This window comes from Cucurbita moschata, unplaced genomic scaffold, assembly GCF_002738365.1.
Source record: "Cucurbita moschata cultivar Rifu unplaced genomic scaffold, Cmos_1.0 Cmo_Scf00019, whole genome shotgun sequence".
In the NCBI taxonomy this organism is placed as follows: domain Eukaryota; kingdom Viridiplantae; phylum Streptophyta; class Magnoliopsida; order Cucurbitales; family Cucurbitaceae; genus Cucurbita; species Cucurbita moschata.
Window position 1 is genome coordinate 2,219,876 of NW_019268535.1, and position 18,411 is coordinate 2,238,286.

Below are 18,411 nucleotides of genomic sequence, written 5' to 3' on the forward strand. Positions count from 1 at the left end.
TTTTTTTTTTTTTTTTTTTTTTTTTTTTTTTTTTTTTTTTTTTTTTTTTTTTTTTTTTTTTTTTTTTTTTTTTCACTTCATTTTGTCGTGTCTCTCTTGTTTCTTGCGTATTGAGAGGGTTTTTTTTTGGTCGAAAAGGTGATGCAATCCAATTATTTTTATTGTAATTGTTATTAAATATATTTTATTTAGATTTAATTTTCCAAGTATAAATAAGACTTATTATTATTATTATTTACGTGAAATTAATTAGAAAAAGTTATAAATACTCATTTCTAATTTATGTCTATTTTATCTCCTACACCCGTTCTAAATGGAGAAAATTTCCTATTTACAAAGAATGTCGGAAGGAGTGGGATATATTTTTTACCCTTAGATAAATGGGATCGAGACCGAATTATATGATCATGCTCCCATCTACGTCTTTATTTAGCATAAATATAATTTCTTTTTTATTATATAAAAAATACTAAATTAGTTAATTTTCACACTCTAATTATAATATTTAAATTATATTTTTTAATTATTAAATAGTAGAGTGTAATATTAAATTTAAATTTTTTAGAAATTGTATCGGTAAAACTTCAATTATTTATTTATTTATTTATTTATATAGTTGAAGTATATGGATTTATTAGTTTTTTTTTTTCTTTTACCCTCACTAAATAAATAATATCTTAAAAAATAAAAACTTTCAAATAACTATTTTTTTTAAAAAAAAAAAAAAAAGGAAAGAATTTTAAAATTATTTAGTGCTTGATTTTCTGGATTCCACACGGTTCTCTAATTTGGCTGCTCGTGTGTTGTGTTTTTCAAACATTTACACCACATTTTCAAACAATCTTCCAATCCAATTTTTTTTTTCATTTTTATTTATTATAATTTTTTTTTAAAATATCTACCATACATTTTCATTTTATTTTATTATTATTACTATTATTATTTTTTTATTTTTATATATAAAAATGCAACTCGAGGGTCATCCATAACAGGTATTGTCTGCTTTGACCCACTTACCAATAGTAGTAGGTATTGTCCGTTTCGATCCGTTACTTATCGCTATTAACCTCATGTTTTTAAAACAATGTTTAGTTCCCTTCTACAACCAACGTGTGATCTCACAATCCACTCTCTTGGCTCACTTGGGAGCACCATCCTCGCTAGCACACTGCCTAGCGTTTGGCTCTAGATACCATTTGTAATAGCCCAAGCCCAATACTAGTAGATATTATCCGCTTTGATCGTTACGTATCGTCGTCAGTCACACAATCGTGAAATTTCACCCAAAAAAAAATCAATTAATAATGATGTCTTTTCTTTTTTAAAATAATAAGAAACTTTTTTATTTTTTCGTCTTAATTTGTAAACTATATTGTAACTTTAAAAAAAAATATATTTTTATTTATGAGTTTATAGTATAATTTTGATAAATAAAAAATAAATAATTTTTTTTAGAGGAAAGAAAAATATATGGTGGATTAGTAATTTGGGTCAATATTATATAAGAGCCAAACAACGTGGAGAAGAAAAGTCAAGAAGAGAGAATATGGGTGTATTTATTGGTTATTATTATTATTATTATTATTTTAAAAATAATATTTTAAAGTATATTCAAAATCCAAAGGGTTTTTGAGCTTAATATGAACGTTAGATTATTGTTGTCAAAAAAGTTTTGAATTTTAAGCATTGACTTTTTTTTTTTTTTTAATCTATAATTTCTCGAGACCTAGAGTTACCCCAAAACTGGCTTCGTTGGAGGGAAGTGAGCTTCATTCAATGGAATGCTTTGGTGGTTTAGGGGTCCGATATTTTCAGTTTGGTGTGCAGAGAGACGTCGGGAGATTCTCTTTGTCGACCATTCAAGAGACATGTTGTAATATTCGGATAATAGATATTAAGTTGATGGTCAGTCCGACGTTGCTGGAAAATCAGGCTCATATCTCATTGGCCCCTCAATTCTCAACCCCGACCCACACAAGTGGTTTTATTTCTTTTTTATGTTATGATAGTAAATTTGTAACGTCACGACATGTAATGACATGTCTAATACGTGCAAAAATAATTTCGTGAAAACATTTCATAAATGATGTTATGAACTTAAGTATTCATAATAAAGTCATAACGGAAATAACGTGAATTTAAACGGAAAAAAGGCAATTCTCTGATTTAACATAAGGGCTACAGCAGTTACTCTAGTTTCAATCTCATGGCTAACTTCGATTTTGTTTCCTCTTTGTTCTTTCTTCTTCGGTCCTTCCTCTTCTTATTCTCCAAATTAGTGGAAGGATGGTCGGGAGATGGAGGAGTAAAGAGAGGAATGAGTCGGGAAAAAATTGCACTTTCCTTTTCGGTGGCTCAATCATAAGAACTGTATGGTTAAGCATATTTTACTTGGGGACAATTCTATGTCGGGTGACCTCTTGAAAGTTTTCCTTTGATGCATGTAAATGAGGACAAAAGTAGGTAACAACGTAAGAGAATGTCGTGACCATTAGATGTTGAATTCGGATTCCGAATCATCAGTATGAATTATTATATGTTTTACGAAAAAAGTTCGTAATAATGATTTGATCAAATAAGCTCCAAAAATTAAAAATCACTTCCAGAAGAAAAAAAAATAATAAAAAAAGCTAAATTATTTTGTTAATAAAAAATTAATACTTATTATATTCATATCATTACAATTACATTAATCATAACATTATATTTCATTTCTCAAAAGTCAATTATAACATAATCATATTATATTGAAGGCCAATAAATCAATTCCCACTCCTCTAGGTTGAAATAAAAAAAAATATATTAAAAACAAGTAAATATTCTATTCTCTCATACCAAATTATTTTATTATAAAATGAAAGATTTTTGATGTCACAAATCTCGACCGCGTGTCAAGGGTCTTAATTAGATTTAAGGGTGTATATAGATCGAGTTCGAAATTGTTTTTGGACTAACTCGAAATTTCGAATTGGTTGAATTGGTGACTCTAGTAACTCGAACATAGTTCACAACATAACCCAACCCGACCTAATGATCGGGTTGGTTTGTCGAATTTTTTTATTATTATTTAAAAAAAAATTATTTAACAGTGTGTATGTTACATTAATAACAAAAATTTCATAAAATTCAAATATCAACCGAGCACTATTGAGTAAAACACACTTAACCATGAAGTTCGTATAGTTGAGCCACCGAAATGTAACGTGCACTTTGTTGGTATAATCAGTTCTTTTAAGCCTTTTTTTAACCGTTCTACGTTCAAGATCGCTTTCAAATGGATGTACAATTCATTCACGAACCCTTCTTATTGCTAATCTTCCTATAAATTATTGAAATAGTGTTAAAAAATATTTAAAATTACAATAAAATATGGATTTTAAAGGTTCATTGTTAGTAGTGGTTTTATTTAAAAGAAAAAGTACGATCATTATATAATGCAATATAATATAAATATATGATTAATTAGGTAATATTATATATAAAACTAAATTATGGTATCGTTTTTAATGTTGGAGAGTAAGTTATGATTTTTTTTTTAATTTAAATTTTTATAAATTATGTTTAACGTTATATTATATTTTTCTTTTTAATATATATTGAAAAAAAAAAAATCAAAGACTCCTTACGAAATTTCCATGTAAAATCTGAGAAAAATAAATTAAATTTTTTATAAAAATAAGAAAGTAATAGGGCGGAAGATGGAAAGCGGGGAAAGCAAGCCATTTAGACATCTCTAAATCATCCCAACGAGGCCCTAAAAGCAGGGAACGCTAACTCATTGACATCTCTAGACCCATCACAACCCAGTCCTAAAAGCGGGGAACGTGAGTCCCTTGGACATCTCTAAAACCATCCCAACCCGACCCTAAAAGCGGAGAGCACGAGTCCTTTGGACATCTCTAAACTCATCCCAACTAGGTCCTAAAAGCGAGGAATGCGAGCCCCTTGAACATCTACAAACCCGTCCCAATCTAGTCCTAATAGACAAGACCACATTAGGAATGTAGATCGACATCACACAAGTACGACTAAAAGAAGAACGACTATAGTGTAGAGTATAAGGCAATGAAAAAAAAAAAACACGATTAAGCTCTTTTAAGGTTGTGGAAACTCAACTCGAATTTAGAATCAAGCTAGTTTAATGGTGTGCTCTAGCCTTCATTTAGGTAAACACGACCCAACGTGCTCCATCTCTAGAGCTATAAAATCACTATTCCCATGCAAGGAAAGAACAATACGAGCAAGATCTTTCAGTATTGTGGAAACTTAATCAAATTTTAGACTTGAACTACCTAGGTATACACGACCTAGTGTACTCCATTTTCAGTGCTATAAACTCGCTACTAACAAGTAATTTATGATATTTTGGTCAACCGTATACGCCTGAGTTTTCTTGAACCTATTTTAAGTAAAGACTACAAAGAGAGACGTCCACGAGCAGGGATGGGAAAACCCATCTCCACACACCTATCTCGTTCTTCACCGTTCTACAAAATTACCCAGTTATTTTAAAGTTTTTATTTTTGAATATAAATTAAATTAATATATTTCATATTTACATTTTAATATATTTTTTAATTTAAATATTATATAGGACCGACATGTCGTCCTGGTTCGATTAGTCATCAGCTCCATACCCGAGTTTTTTCGCGGGGCTTTCTTTCAACTTCAGCTGCTTCGTGTTTCTCTGTGTGATTCTGTGTTCAACCGAGAACGAGGAAGATGAGCGGTGCTCAGGGATCGCACTCACTGGCCTTCAGGGTTATGCGACTTTGTAGGCCTTCATTTCAAGTCGACCCTCCTCTCCTCCTCGATCCGGCCGATTTATTCGCCGGCGAGGACATTTTAGACGATCCGGTGGCCGCTTCCCAACTCCCTCGTCTCCTTCAAGCCCAATTTTCCAAAAATTCCCACTCTGATCTCAGCTACACTTCCAGATTTCTTCTTCACGACAGCTCTGATGCTACGGGCCTCACTGGCCTCCTCGTACTCCCTCAAGCTTTCGGGTTTCTCTCTATTTCTCCACCTCTCTCTTCTTTCCTTTTTGTGGATTAATTGATCTGTTTATATCTTTCCTTTGTTCGCTTAAATGTTGACTATCTTCCAGGGCGATTTATTTGGGCGAGACTTTCTGTAGCTATATTAGTGTGAATAATAGCTCCAATTTTGAAGTTAGGGATGTTATAATCAAGGTCGGTTTCCCTTTCATGGATTTGAAGTGTTTTTCCTTCAACGTTTGGGGATTTGGGCTTAATTTGTTGAGGATTGTTGGGAGGGACCCAACATTGGCTAATTTAGGGAATAATCCTGCTTTTGGAAAATCAGAAGGAAAGCATGAGAGCTTATGTTCAAAGTGGACAATATCATACCATTGTGGAGAGTTGTGATTCCTGATATAATTTAGAGCTTTCTGTACAGGCAGAAATTCAAACGGAAAGGCAGAGAATTCTTCTTTTGGATTCATCAAAATCCCCTGTTGAAACTATACGTGCTGGGGGTCGTTACGATTTCATTGTCGAACACGATGTGAAGGAACTTGGAGCTCACACGTAAGCTTCATATTGAGTGTTGGCAACTCCATCTGCGAAATGACAGTCTCTTTGTCGATTAAGTATGTATAAGTGATGCTTTATTTTGTTATTATAGGCTTGTTTGCACTGCATTGTACAATGATGGTGATGGTGAGCGTAAATATCTTCCACAGTTTTTCAAGTTCATGGTTGCAAATCCACTTTCGGTTAGAACAAAGGTAATATGCTCGTTGAAGCATACAATTATCAATGGTCCGTGTTGCTTAGTTCTGGTTTTATATCTGATATCTGATATTGTTTAAATTACTTCATTTGCAGGTCCGTGTTGTGAAGGTATGTTTTGCTGACTAAAAGCTGTTGACGTAAGTTTGGAAAATGTCTCATAAGTCTTGGAGTTGAAGTATACATATTGCTTTTATATATCATATGAAATCTTTGAATTCGATTATAGCAAAAGATTTTACATTCTAAAATAATCCTTTTTATGTTGGTACTTTGGAAATTCTCTTTCTTCTTTCCTCTCATTTACACTAAAAGAAATGATAATTTGTGGCTGAGACTTGTTTCATTTCTTTTGTAATTTTATTGAAGTTATATGATTAGTCAAGTGAGGAGGAATTGCTTGCATATTTTTCATATCATTTGTTAACTTTTTGTAGGATGACTTGTGTTGATATTGTGCAGTACTTTCACTCCTTCTCATAGTAGTTTTCTATGCTATGACTTCGTAGTTATGCTGGATTCTAGATCTTGGTTGCATGAATTATTAATGGGGATTAATATTGCCACCGTACTTTTTGATTTCCAGTTTTCCTGTGTTTGAAAATTTGATTAAGATAGCACTTCCTGAAAGCTATCGTATGATAGTTTTCTTTCTATCTCAGGATAGTACGTTCTTAGAAGCTTGCATTGAAAATCATACAAAATCAAATCTATTTATGGACCAAGTTGATTTTGAGCCTTCACCGAACTGGAATGCAGAGATAATAAATGCTGACAAACGTTACTCTGAACATAAATCTACAACAAGGTAATGACCACTTGTCAAATCACTGATATTAAATGATTGATTATCGTGCTAATTCATCCCAAAGAATTTATCGTTTCGTGGTAAAGTATTTTTCCTATTCATTTTTCCCTCACAGTTGAGAAGATGTTATTTTTATGCTGCAGAGAGATATTCAAGCCTCCCGTGTTGGTCAGATCGGGTGGAGGAATCCATAAGTTTCTTTATCAATTGAAATTGTCGACACTTGGTCCTTCTCCGCTGAAAGTTGAGGGAAGTAATATTCTCGGTAAATTTCAGATAACATGGCGTACAAATATGGGAGAACCTGGACGGCTACAAACACAACAGATTTTGGGTTCTGTGAGTGTCTTAGTATCATAGAATAACTTAAAAAGAAATTCAATCATATGGAACTTTTGTTGATTTGTTTTGTTTTTTTGGTAAACTACCTCTTTTATGCATCGCAAAAGACTTATCTTGACTTTATCTGCTGATGACTGCATGAATGAAAATGAACATTCGAGCATTTTTCAGCTGAAAGATTGGAATTTGAAATGATTTAAGGAGAATAATAGTTTTATGTAGCTGACGACTGTTAGAAATATTTCCTTCTCAATGGTACTTCATTTTAGATTGCATATGGAATGTCAAGTTTTAGACTGTTAAAATCCTGGAATCCTCTCTGTAAGTTGTGGAAATGATTTTCAATTGTGAGAAGACTCATTTCTTTTGCATTATCTGAAATTATACTGCCGCATGATGTCAAGAATTTTTATCTGTAGAACCTTGCTTTGATCTTTACACTTTTATTACCCTGTGGTTCTTGTCAAATGCCTCAGATTAGTCCTGGGAAATGGTTCATGAGTGCATAGATGATTCGTTCACGAACCTTGTTAAAATCATGTTGGGAACATAATTAATGTGTAGGGTGACCACTATTTTTTTCAGGGAAGAAAAAATATTGGACATTTTGAACTTTTAATGCACAAAAAATTGTTATTGACATCATCTGTTAACTACATGTTATAAAAGTTAGTGCGCCTGCATGATATATTTTGTAAATGCTATAGATTGTTACTTTTTACCTTGAGTTAAAGAAATTAAGTTCTCTGTAATCGAGTTTAAGTTTTTGGGTTTGATGATAATTTAACATTTACGAACTAAATTAGATTGTGAATCTGCAAATGACTTACTAAATTAATTATAATTTGTTTGATGACATTTGCTATTTGGATAGAGCTAATGTCTGCAACAAACCATGACTTTTGAGAGGGATGTATTTAATAAATAAAAGGTTGAAGCAGACTCTAGCAGTTGCTTTGTATCATGATGAAGTATCGATAAAAGAGTATATTTATCATATCCATTAGCTTATGCTTTTAAGTTTAGTGGTATCAAATCTAGAGCAGGATGAAGCCGTGTGTTCAAATCCCTTGTCATTTCCTCTCCCGTTAATGTTAATAATCACTTGTTGGCCTTGTGATAATTTCTAAGCTCACAAGTGAGGAGGAATGTTAAGAAATTAAATTCAAAATTAACCCATCACCTTAAACTTTTGGCACTTGATGCATTATGCATGATTGGTAGATTTATTAGCCGATAGTCGTCTCATTGGCCATTTATATTGTTTTGCAGCCCATTGCTCGCAAGGAGCTTGAATTGCATGTTGTTGAGATGCCAGATGTTATCAGATTGGAGAGGCCTTTTACGGTCATTTCTCTTATGTTCTTGTGTTTTTCTGAAAATTTCAGCTAAAACGTTTGATAAATTACAATTAATGTCATTCTTCAGCAGCAGAAGTTGAAATTAATTCCGACCAACTATCCCATCTATAATTTTGCCTTTTAATTTCTTAAGGATTATATACATCTTACCATTTCTTTTCCCTGAGAGAAATATTTTTGGAATTGATTGATGTATTGCTTTTCCAGTTACATATGCGTCTCACTACACAGACTGAGAGGGAATTGGGCCCTTTTGAGGTTTGGATGTCGCAAAATGGTTCAGACGATGAAAAAGTTGTTATGGTTAATGGTCTACAGAAAATGGTATGTTCATTCGTCCCGTCTTTAAATATTATCCTATCCTTTTATAGAACTGCTTTGATTTTTTTTGGTGTGCTTAGAGCAATCCATTTTCCACAAATGTAATTCTCTTTTTCAGTTGAATTTATGTTTAATATGTGGGAACTTTTGTGCTTCTCCGACACCGACCGATTAATTTGTACATTAATATTGTGGCATGGTGAAGAATGATATGTTGAATGGCTGTTGAAACCATAATTTTGTGTTAAATCTTCATGCATCCATTTTGCAGATGTGTTTCTGATTTTTGAACATGAAACTTTCAACAGGTCATACCAAGAGTTGAGCCATATGGTTCCACAGATTTCCACCTGGTATGAATTACAAATTTATATGATGTTTGTGGTATGAGTTAGACTGCAAGTGTGCAAGTGATTTCGTTTCATTAAATAACATTTTCTTCATTTATTATGCCATTCTATGCACGTGAACTGTCAAGAATTTAACCATTAAAAACAAGAATTGCTGACATAGAAGCAAACTATAGCCTTGTGAAATTATTGGACCTTGTTTTGATGACGCGCAGTCCCTTTTATATAGATTTATATGATAAAAGATCTTTTTTTTTTTTTTTTTTTTTGTTGCAGTAATTAGTGTGTTTCAAAATAATTTTGTTTTTTGTAATCAATTGATTTTCTTCGTCGCACTATATATATATATATTTGGCGTAATGATTTCCATTGCCAAACAAGTTGCTGTTTTGTCCTAGTCCTTTATTGACATCACAATTAGCTTTAGCCCTTATTAAAACATGTAACTCGTTTTTGTTTTCCTTTTGTGATGACGTAAATACAAAAGACATGCATAAAAAATGTTGTCTTTTAGAGTTGAAAGCATTAAATCTCCATCACATGGACACTATTTGACTTCTGCCTTTGTTCAACCAGAACCTCATTGCCACTAAACCTGGAGTTCAGAGAATCGCCGGCATTAAAGTCCTTGACACAACGGAGAAGAAAGCTTATGATCACCCTTTGGCAGATCTAGAGGTTAGAATTCTCCTTTAATTGATAGCAGCATTTTAATTGCCTTGCACGTAAATAAAAGATCTTGTCTAGTCACGTTTACAATTTTGATGAATACACTGAATGAATTGGTTATGTCAACTAGGAAGCATGAATACGATTTGACTAGTATCTGTATTGGACATGTGTTATGATTCCTTCTCTTCTTTTATGCATTGAGTGCTTCTCCTATATAGGAAGACTATGTAACATAAAATTTGGATACAAACATTTTATTCCATTCAAATCTAGATGGTATCGATGAAGTCTTACCCTGGGTATTTCTAACATCCCTAAAAAAGCCCCTAGCCACCACGACCACCGAAACCTTATCTTTTGACTTTAAGTGAGGCTATCTGCCGATCAATGCATTTTTTGTTCGTCGGTGAAGGTCTTTGTGGTCAAATGGTTGTCCGTGATCTTTGCAGTGGGTTCTTGGTTCTTGGTTGTGTTGCTGTCAATCTTTGTAGAGGGTTTGTTACTTCCACTAGGTTCGATGAGTTTCACCTTTGCCAACGAGATCTGCAGTCTCTGATAAGGTTTACGTGCCTCCATCTTCTTCTCTCGCCACCATCGGAACTCTATGGTCATGGGTGGTTCGTCGTACAGTTTTTCTTCAATTATTTCTTCAAAACTTGTCGCATCTCTATGCGTTTTGCTCATTGTTTTCTGACAGACCTCTCTTAACTATTATTTTTCTCGAACAGACCTCTCTCCACTCCCTAAACTCTCATTTTGGTCGAGTCCTTTGTGTGGTATATGATCTGTCGTTCTTGTAATATCTGCTCCAGTTTGTTTGACAATATCCAATTTGGTTTGGTTCATAGTTTGGTTTTGATTTGGTTTGCTTTTGTTTTCGGTTGGTGATAATATCTTTCTATTGCCCATGATCTTGATAGCCCCATTGATAATACATTGCTTATTGCATATGATATTGATATCTCAATTGCTTAGAGAAGGTGCCAGAACTTGCACTACATATCTCATTGCAAATTATATCTCGTACAAAAATTTGTCAAATCTATAAAGCTTTCGCGTCTTGATTATGCAACTTATTTATCCCAAGGAATATACAAGAAGCCTTAGATGCTCCAAATTGAAAACTTGCTGCTACTGAAGAGATGAATGCTCTAAGATATAATGGTACCTGGGATAGTAGATTTTCCGAGAGATAAGAAAACAGTGGGGTGTAAATGGGTCTTTACCATAAAATGTAATGCTGATGGTAATATTGAAAGATACAAAGAAAGATTAGTTGCAAATGGATTCATTCGAACCTATGGAATTGATGGTGTGAGACACATCGGTTGGGGAACGAAACATTCCTTATAAGAGTATGGAAACCTCTTCCTAACGGACTCATTTTAAAACCTTGAGGGGCTCAGCCTCCTTGCGGCACATCGCCCGGTGTCTGGCTCTGATACCATTTGTAGCAGCCCAAGCCAATCGCAAGCAGATATTGTCCTCTTTGGGCTTCTCCACAAGGTTTTTAAAACGCATCTGTTAGGGAGAGGTTTCCACCTTCGGCTGTTACAGTCATCTCTATAGTCCAAAAAACAGTTCTATATATTAGGTCAAAACATATCGAATCCGGCAAACACTTTGTAAAGGAGAAAATTGAAACTAGTGTGGTATGTATTCCTCATTTCCCTAGTACAGAGAAAACTGCCAATGTGTGGACTAAAAGACTACTTAAAGTACAGCTCAACAAATGATTGATAAGCTGACAATGAGAGATATGTTTAAACGTGCTTAGGGGATAGCGTTGGTGGTAGAAATGTTCATTAGATGTAAAATCATTAAATGATTCTATTTTATTCTGATTATGATCCTTTCATCTTATGTATTGTGTGAGAATAAGTGCTTGAGTTGCAAGTTTTCTTTTAGGCGATACCTTTTGTTTTGTGGAACACATAAATTCCTTCTCTTGCTTGAAACTATCATACCCATAAAGAAATGAGATATACCTTCAGATACCTTTTCTTTGTGCCCGTCTTCTTTTGATTGGAAATCTATGTTTGACTGCAGATTTATGTCGATTTGGAATGAACAACTTTGCTCGGGTTAGCTGATTTGCTATCTTTAAGAAGACAGTTCACTTCCTGCATTATTTACTTAAAACACTGAGAAGTAAACATCCCATGGTCTGCATCATTCCTGAAACTCAACAGCCCCATGGAACGAACAATCAAACCCGAGTGTTGTCGCCACCGCATGCTCGGTAGAGACACTTATGTTATTCTGTTATGATTCTTTGGTAGATTATTGTAGAAAGAATTCTTCCTTCAGGTCAGAAAGAAGCAAATGGTTATGTCTTAACATGGAGCTCTCCTTGGTTTTGTTTCCTCGCAATGAAGAAATGGATAAATGCTTCATTTAGCCGTATCGTGTTGTGCTAAATTTGTGCCAAATAATTGTCATCTTTGGTTACTGAAGTTGCAGGCACATTTCTAATTTGACTTAATTTAGCTCATGCATTTATATCATCCCATCATTGATTATTCAAGAATATGAATATTCTTGAATCTACACTAATTAATTATTTTAAAAAAATAATAATAAATGAAGAAAATTCTTTGCAGGAATCCAGTATTCCTCGAGGATGAAAGTTTTCGTGAGAATAGAAAATGAAATATGTGGTAGGAATAAGTACGAGGGAGGTTTATTCGTCCTTGCCCCGCCTTCTGTTACAATCACAATGTTCTTGGCAGCGGACTGAGATTGGGTGGCACTCTCGACATTGTGCCCCGCCTTCTGTTACAATCACAATGTTCTTGGCAGCGGGCTGAGATTGGGTGGCACTCTCGACATTGAGTGCATCAAGCCAATTCAAAATCAAGTCCCCTGGTCATGGATGATGGCAGCTTCGTTAGATTCTAAATGGACCGTTTCGTGTTATCTTTCGGTGTGCTGTTGCCACCGTTGGTTTTAGCCACTACACAAAATTCTGACGCCTCCATTTTGATTGAATTGGTCAAACTCTTTGTTTCTTAGTGTGTTTATTTCACAATTCATTATTCTTTGTACTTATCTTATCCATTCACCTCAAAGATAATGCCAAATTCCATTTTATAAAATAACATTTCTATTGTTTCGTGACGCTCGAGTAAATGGGATGAATAACCAAAAACCACATCTAAATAAGAGTGATACTGAGAATAGGATGATCAAGACAAAACTCAAAAACTACTATCTATACCAACAAAATGCATATTTCCTTTCCGTGGTTCAATGATAAGAAGCATAGTTTGCTGGGAGCAATTTTATGCTTGGAGGACTTAGAAATTTTCTTGGGATACAAAAAATACTGGAAAAATTCGGATTCCGAACCCTGATCCAAATCTTGGGTATGGGTCGTTACACTTTTGATATGGTCGTGTTATCTTAAATTTCTTAAGTGAAGACTGTCCCCACATAAAAACACGAGTATTTTTAGCATGTTTTATTCTCACCCACATACTTCTTAAGCAAATTCTCATGAGATCACCTAAATACAGGATTGAGCCATAAAAATGATACATCTTATTGGTATAGACAGTAACTATCAATTTTTTAAGCATTTCTTAATCATCGTATTCTTAAAACCATTTTTATTCAAGTTTAGTCTCGGTTCATTCATGTACTCCCTTTTACTCAAGCGTCATACAGCTAAAGTCTAAAACGAGTATTATTTTCTAGCTAGGTCTTACACGAACTCACCCAATTAATGATGCTACCAAACAAGTTATTGATGTTTGAGCTTTTTTTTTTGTTGGGTTAGTGGAAAAACTTGAGACAACACTTATCATGTGTAGATTCTTTACAACTTTATCAAGTGTGGTTATTAGTTTCCTTATTTAAAATTATTTAAAATTTGAGTATTTTATTTTAAAAACATGACATTATAAGCATTTTTTTTTCACATTAAACATTCATCGTCCCGAGATGCATTTAATCAACGATGTAATATTATCATCAACCGAACTTTTATCATAATAAATAGCTGTCATCGTATGAGCTTTTGTTAACAATAAGATATCTAACGAAAACAGTTTATACTAAAAACACGTGATCTAAGAAAGTGTTATTAAGGTGTTCTTGATGTTAAAAACATGACATTGTTAACGTTTTCCACGGTAATGATACAATGTCAATCTAAAACATTTTTTCGTTGATGGTTATTTAGTATCGTTAATATAAATTTCTTGACACAAAAAAGGTCAAATTCTTGAGTCGTTTATTGACAATGATAAATTATCCTAAAAAAAAATTTAGAGTGACAATTTATCGATGTCGGTAATTGTTTGGTGTTAGCTCTAAAACACCCGTTAACAAGGATTGTTGGAAGGGAATTCCATATTGGGTAATTAAGAGAATGATCCTGAATTTATAAGTAAGGAATTTTTATTGGTGCAAGACTTTTTTGGAAACTAAAAGCAAAACTACAAGAATTTATGCTCAGAGTGGACAATATCATACTATCATGAAGGGTCGGTGATTCATAACAATAACCCTTTATATAAAGGAACATGATATTTTTGATGTTCGTTAATGATCGTAAAAAAAGAGTAAATATAATTACTATCAAATGAAGCTAAAAATAATATAAGGATCCAAACTTTTAATTTTTTTTTTCTAAAAAAAATATTTTTAAAATTTCAAAATTTTCAAAAATACTCTTGAACTTTTAAAGAAATGAAAAAAAAAAAATACTATTAACCGATAGAAATTACCATCAATACGTAGATGAAAATTGTCTATCGACACTTCATCAATTATCTCCAAACTTTGTAATATTACTTTTGAAAATTCATGAGTATTTTTGAAACGTGGTACTATAAATATATTTAAAATTTTTAAAAAGTATTTTTCAAATAAAATATTAATATTTTTATTAAAAAAAAACTACAGTAGGAAAGTATTTTTTAAAAAATTTAAAGATATTATTGAAATTTGCAAGGAGTTTCTATGTTTAAAGTTGGAGAGGGAAACAAAGCATTTCTTGTAAAGTCGTGGAACCTCTCTCTAATAGACACGTATTAGAACTGTGAGGCTGACGACGATATGTAACAGGCTAAAACGAACAATATCTGCTAGTAATTTTCAATCATGATAAGTATTTTCTAAACCATCGTATTCTTATAATCACTTTGATTAAAATATGATTTCAGTTCATTTATGTATCTCTCATTTACTCGGACATCACATACTGTTCGCCCTCAGATCATATTATCCATAACGCTCCATTCCTCGAATTCTAAATCTTGATTAATATAATATTAGTTAATGTTTAAAAATTTAAAATATATGAAATTAAATTAAAATTTTAGAAATAAAATAGACACAAAACTATATAAAAAAGAAATAAAATAATAATTATGTGAATTAAAATGACTCAAAAAGAGAAACAAAAAACGCGTGCGGCAAATCACGCCCTATAAATTTGAACGATTCCATCAATTTTTCATATAGAATATCCCTTCGTCTCTCTTCATAACCCGACCCGACCCGACCCGACCCGAGTTCATCATTTCTCTCTCTTTCTCTGTCTCTCAGAACCGCCATTTCTGTACCTTCATTGATTTTTTCTCTTTATTCTAAGATCGTCTTCTTCCAATTCTCTGTTTTTGTTTGTTCTGAGATCTCAATTGCTCGTGCATGGCAGTAAGTTTGTTGTCACACGATATATCTGATCTATGCCTTGGAAAACCTGCGATTCGATCGATTTCAATCTCCGCTACTGTCGCCGACGCGTTATCGGTCTTGACAAGGATTGACGAAGGCTGCATCAGCGTCTGGAGCTGTGGTGATCATTCTTCTGAGGCTGATTCGGATTTGCATTGTCGTTGCGTTGGTAAAGTATGCATGGTGGATATAATCTGTTTTCTTTGCAGACAAGAGAATTTGTTGCAACCGGCCATTGCGCTTCGATCTCCGATCTCTGTTTTGATTCCTGAGGGACTTGAACTCGTTAGGCATTTGGAGCCTCATGCCAGGTCTGAATCTTGAAATGATTGAAATTCTTGATTTGATTTACATTGGGAGCGGTAATTGATTTTGTTCGTAAATTGTGAAATTAGGTTTTGTTCTGTGATGGATTGTAAGCGTTTCTTCTTTTTCGATTTTCAGTTTAATGGAGGCGATCGATCTTATACGCGATGGAGTACATAACCTTGTTATTCCAATCAATATGAGCGCAAGCAAGAGGAGGAACTTCCTTGAGACAGCAACTTCCAATTCCATCTCCTCTCTCCATAACGATCGACAATATTGCTGGTTGGCTCCGGAGGACATAATTCGTTATCTCCTCAATTCCATCGGACTTTTCAGCCCTACCGCCGCGAGTCCTATTAACTCCGTCAATATAATTGAAACAAACAACATTCTCACCGTCCACTACGACGATTCTGCGTTGTCTATTCTGCCCCTAATTTCGCAAGCGCTGATTCACCAATCCTCTGTTGCCATTGTTGACTTGGACGATAAATTAGTCGGCGAAATTTCGCCCTTCACTCTCAATTTCTGCGACGAAACGTTGGTGGCGGCAATAGCAACGCTCACAGCAGGCGAGCTCATGGCGTACATAGACTGTGGCGGGCCCCCGGATGATTTAGTACAATTAGTGAAGGAAAGATTGGAAGAGAAAAACTTAGAAGCGGTTCTGGAGTTTGTCGAGGAAGAATCATCACCAATCTCATCATCGTCATCGATTTGCTCTTTATCTGATGATGAATTTGGTTGTGGTTCAGGGAGAAGTTGGAAGATTGGTGGATATTCAGCGAGAGTATTGAGGAGATCAGAGGCGATTGTTTGCCATCCATGGAACTCTTTGGTTGCAGTAATGATTCAAGCTTTAGCTCACCGAGTTAGCTACGTTTGGGTCATTCAAGAAGACGGAACTCTCGCCGGAACTGTTACCTTCGCTTCTATGCTGGCCGTTTTCCGGGATAGATTGAAATCTGTCGGATAATATCATCAACTCATCGAAGCAAAGCATATGGAGTTTCTAGATCTTGAACGAAAACCATTGAACCAAATTCCAAATCAAATGAATGGAAAAATCTGAAACTCATGGAAATATATTTGGCCTAAACTCAACCGGAAATAATTGAATTCATTCATCGGGTTGTTCTTTGGAGAGAACTTACGTGGCTTTTTTTGGGTGATTTTCAAAACGCAATAAATTTAAGAGTATTTTCTGTTATAAGTTTGGTCTTGGTTGCTACTTTAATTTGTTCAATCCTCATAAATTTGCTACCAAACTCATAGTTTGGGTCGAGTTTTCCATCGGTTCCGGAGAAGTTAACTAAAACTTTTACATAGTAGCCGCGTTTTAAAGATAACGGTATGCTTTCATTTTAAAAACTTTGTGGTTTTATTTATGTAATGGGGTCAAAAAGATTTCCTAGCCTCATTTGGTAGAGAAATTTTGATAACTATAGTCATTAGTCAAGATAAGTATAATGGAGCCGAAGTCACTTATCATGTAGCCTAAGTCTGGTATCGAGTCAATTTAGGGCTTGAAATCTTTGCATATTTTGATATATAAATGGTACCCGCAATGGCTACTTGTTTCAACCCTTCCCAATTGGGCAAAGTTTTGATCAAATTTGACTTGTCCTTCTCCCCTATATTCCATGACTTGCAAGAATATTTGGGCAACTTTTCCTCGTGTGGTCCGGTCTTGTCTTGTAGTTCTTCTTGTCTTGTAGTTCTACTTCTATGTTATTCTTGTTAAAAAAAATCATCAGTGTCTCAATAGGGTCGTCTATATATTATGAAAAATATTTAGGTACTTTAGAAATACAAATTTAGATATTATTTGACTTATATTATAAATATCTTCCTACCCTATTAAGTTTTTTACCTCAAAAAATCTCAAACAAAGCAAAGAGTTGTCCTAATAAACATCGTGAATGTTTCCCACCAAAGAATTGTCTTTAGCAATTATTCTATATATATATATATATATCGTGATTTAGGGTTTATCATAATAAAACAATAGCAACACCAACACATGATAGTTAAAACAATATACATCATTAATTTTGTATACTTTTCTCGTGACCAAAACGAAATGCGCATGGTTGGACAAAACAGAGGTGCACATCGCTGTAAAACCTATACTATGTCCAATCATATCAACATGCTTATTTGGTAACATATTTACGTCATCATTTATATTTATTCATAAGAACTTATTTCCAAACAGAGACAAATGATTATTTAATCGAAATATTTAAAATTAAACAATCGCCCTATAAATTAAAATAGAAGCAATTTAAAAAATATATATAATTAAAAGCATTCTATTTTTAAAAAAAATGTATTATTGAAAACGTATTAAAAATACATATATTATGCATTTTTGTAAAACAAATATTAAATTTCAAATTTTTAGAAATTTATTCTCCTAATTTTAACCTTTAAAATTGATTTAAAAAAAAATAAATTAAAGTGACAAATTTATAACTTTTTAATAAAAAAAATTAGCAAAAAAGTAATGAAAAAATGAGTAATTTCGGGCAGGAAAAGGAAGTCACATGGTCGGGCAGGCTGTGGCTGTCACCGTTGATTTCTTGGAATCCAAAATTGTCGTGAGCGCCGCCACCAAAATTGAAAGAAACAAAAAAAAAAAGCAATTTTTAAATTAATTTTACTGAAAATAGGATTTTATTGATAAAAGTCATTTAATTGAACTAAAAAATAAATCAGTCTGAATTAGAAAAAAGAAAAAAAAAAGCAGTAGAAATATCAGAGGATAAAACAAATTGTTAGAAAAAATATATATATGGGATTAAAAA

At 33.4% G+C, this 18,411-nt stretch overlaps 2 protein-coding genes across 2 annotated transcripts; both read left to right on the forward strand.

Moving 5' to 3' along the window:
• The first annotated feature begins 4,626 nt into the window (after positions 1-4,626).
• LOC111457221 (trafficking protein particle complex subunit 13-like) lies at positions 4,627-12,058 on the forward strand. The gene is made up of 12 exons (XM_023099412.1): positions 4,627-5,006; positions 5,108-5,192; positions 5,419-5,549; positions 5,647-5,749; positions 5,850-5,864; positions 6,416-6,561; positions 6,705-6,900; positions 8,176-8,250; positions 8,472-8,588; positions 8,894-8,938; positions 9,512-9,613; positions 11,657-12,058. Exons 1-12 carry the CDS (start codon positions 4,723-4,725, stop codon positions 11,675-11,677), a joined length of 1,320 nt encoding a protein of 439 aa, XP_022955180.1. The 5' UTR covers positions 4,627-4,722; the 3' UTR covers positions 11,678-12,058.
• Positions 12,059-15,079: 3,021 nt separating this feature from the next.
• LOC111456738 (CBS domain-containing protein CBSX5-like) lies at positions 15,080-16,807 on the forward strand. The gene is made up of 2 exons (XM_023098718.1): positions 15,080-15,603; positions 15,737-16,807. The coding sequence occupies exons 1-2, from the start codon at positions 15,266-15,268 to the stop codon at positions 16,575-16,577; spliced, it is 1,179 nt and encodes a 392-aa protein (XP_022954486.1). The 5' UTR covers positions 15,080-15,265; the 3' UTR covers positions 16,578-16,807.
• Positions 16,808-18,411: the final 1,604 nt, after the last annotated feature.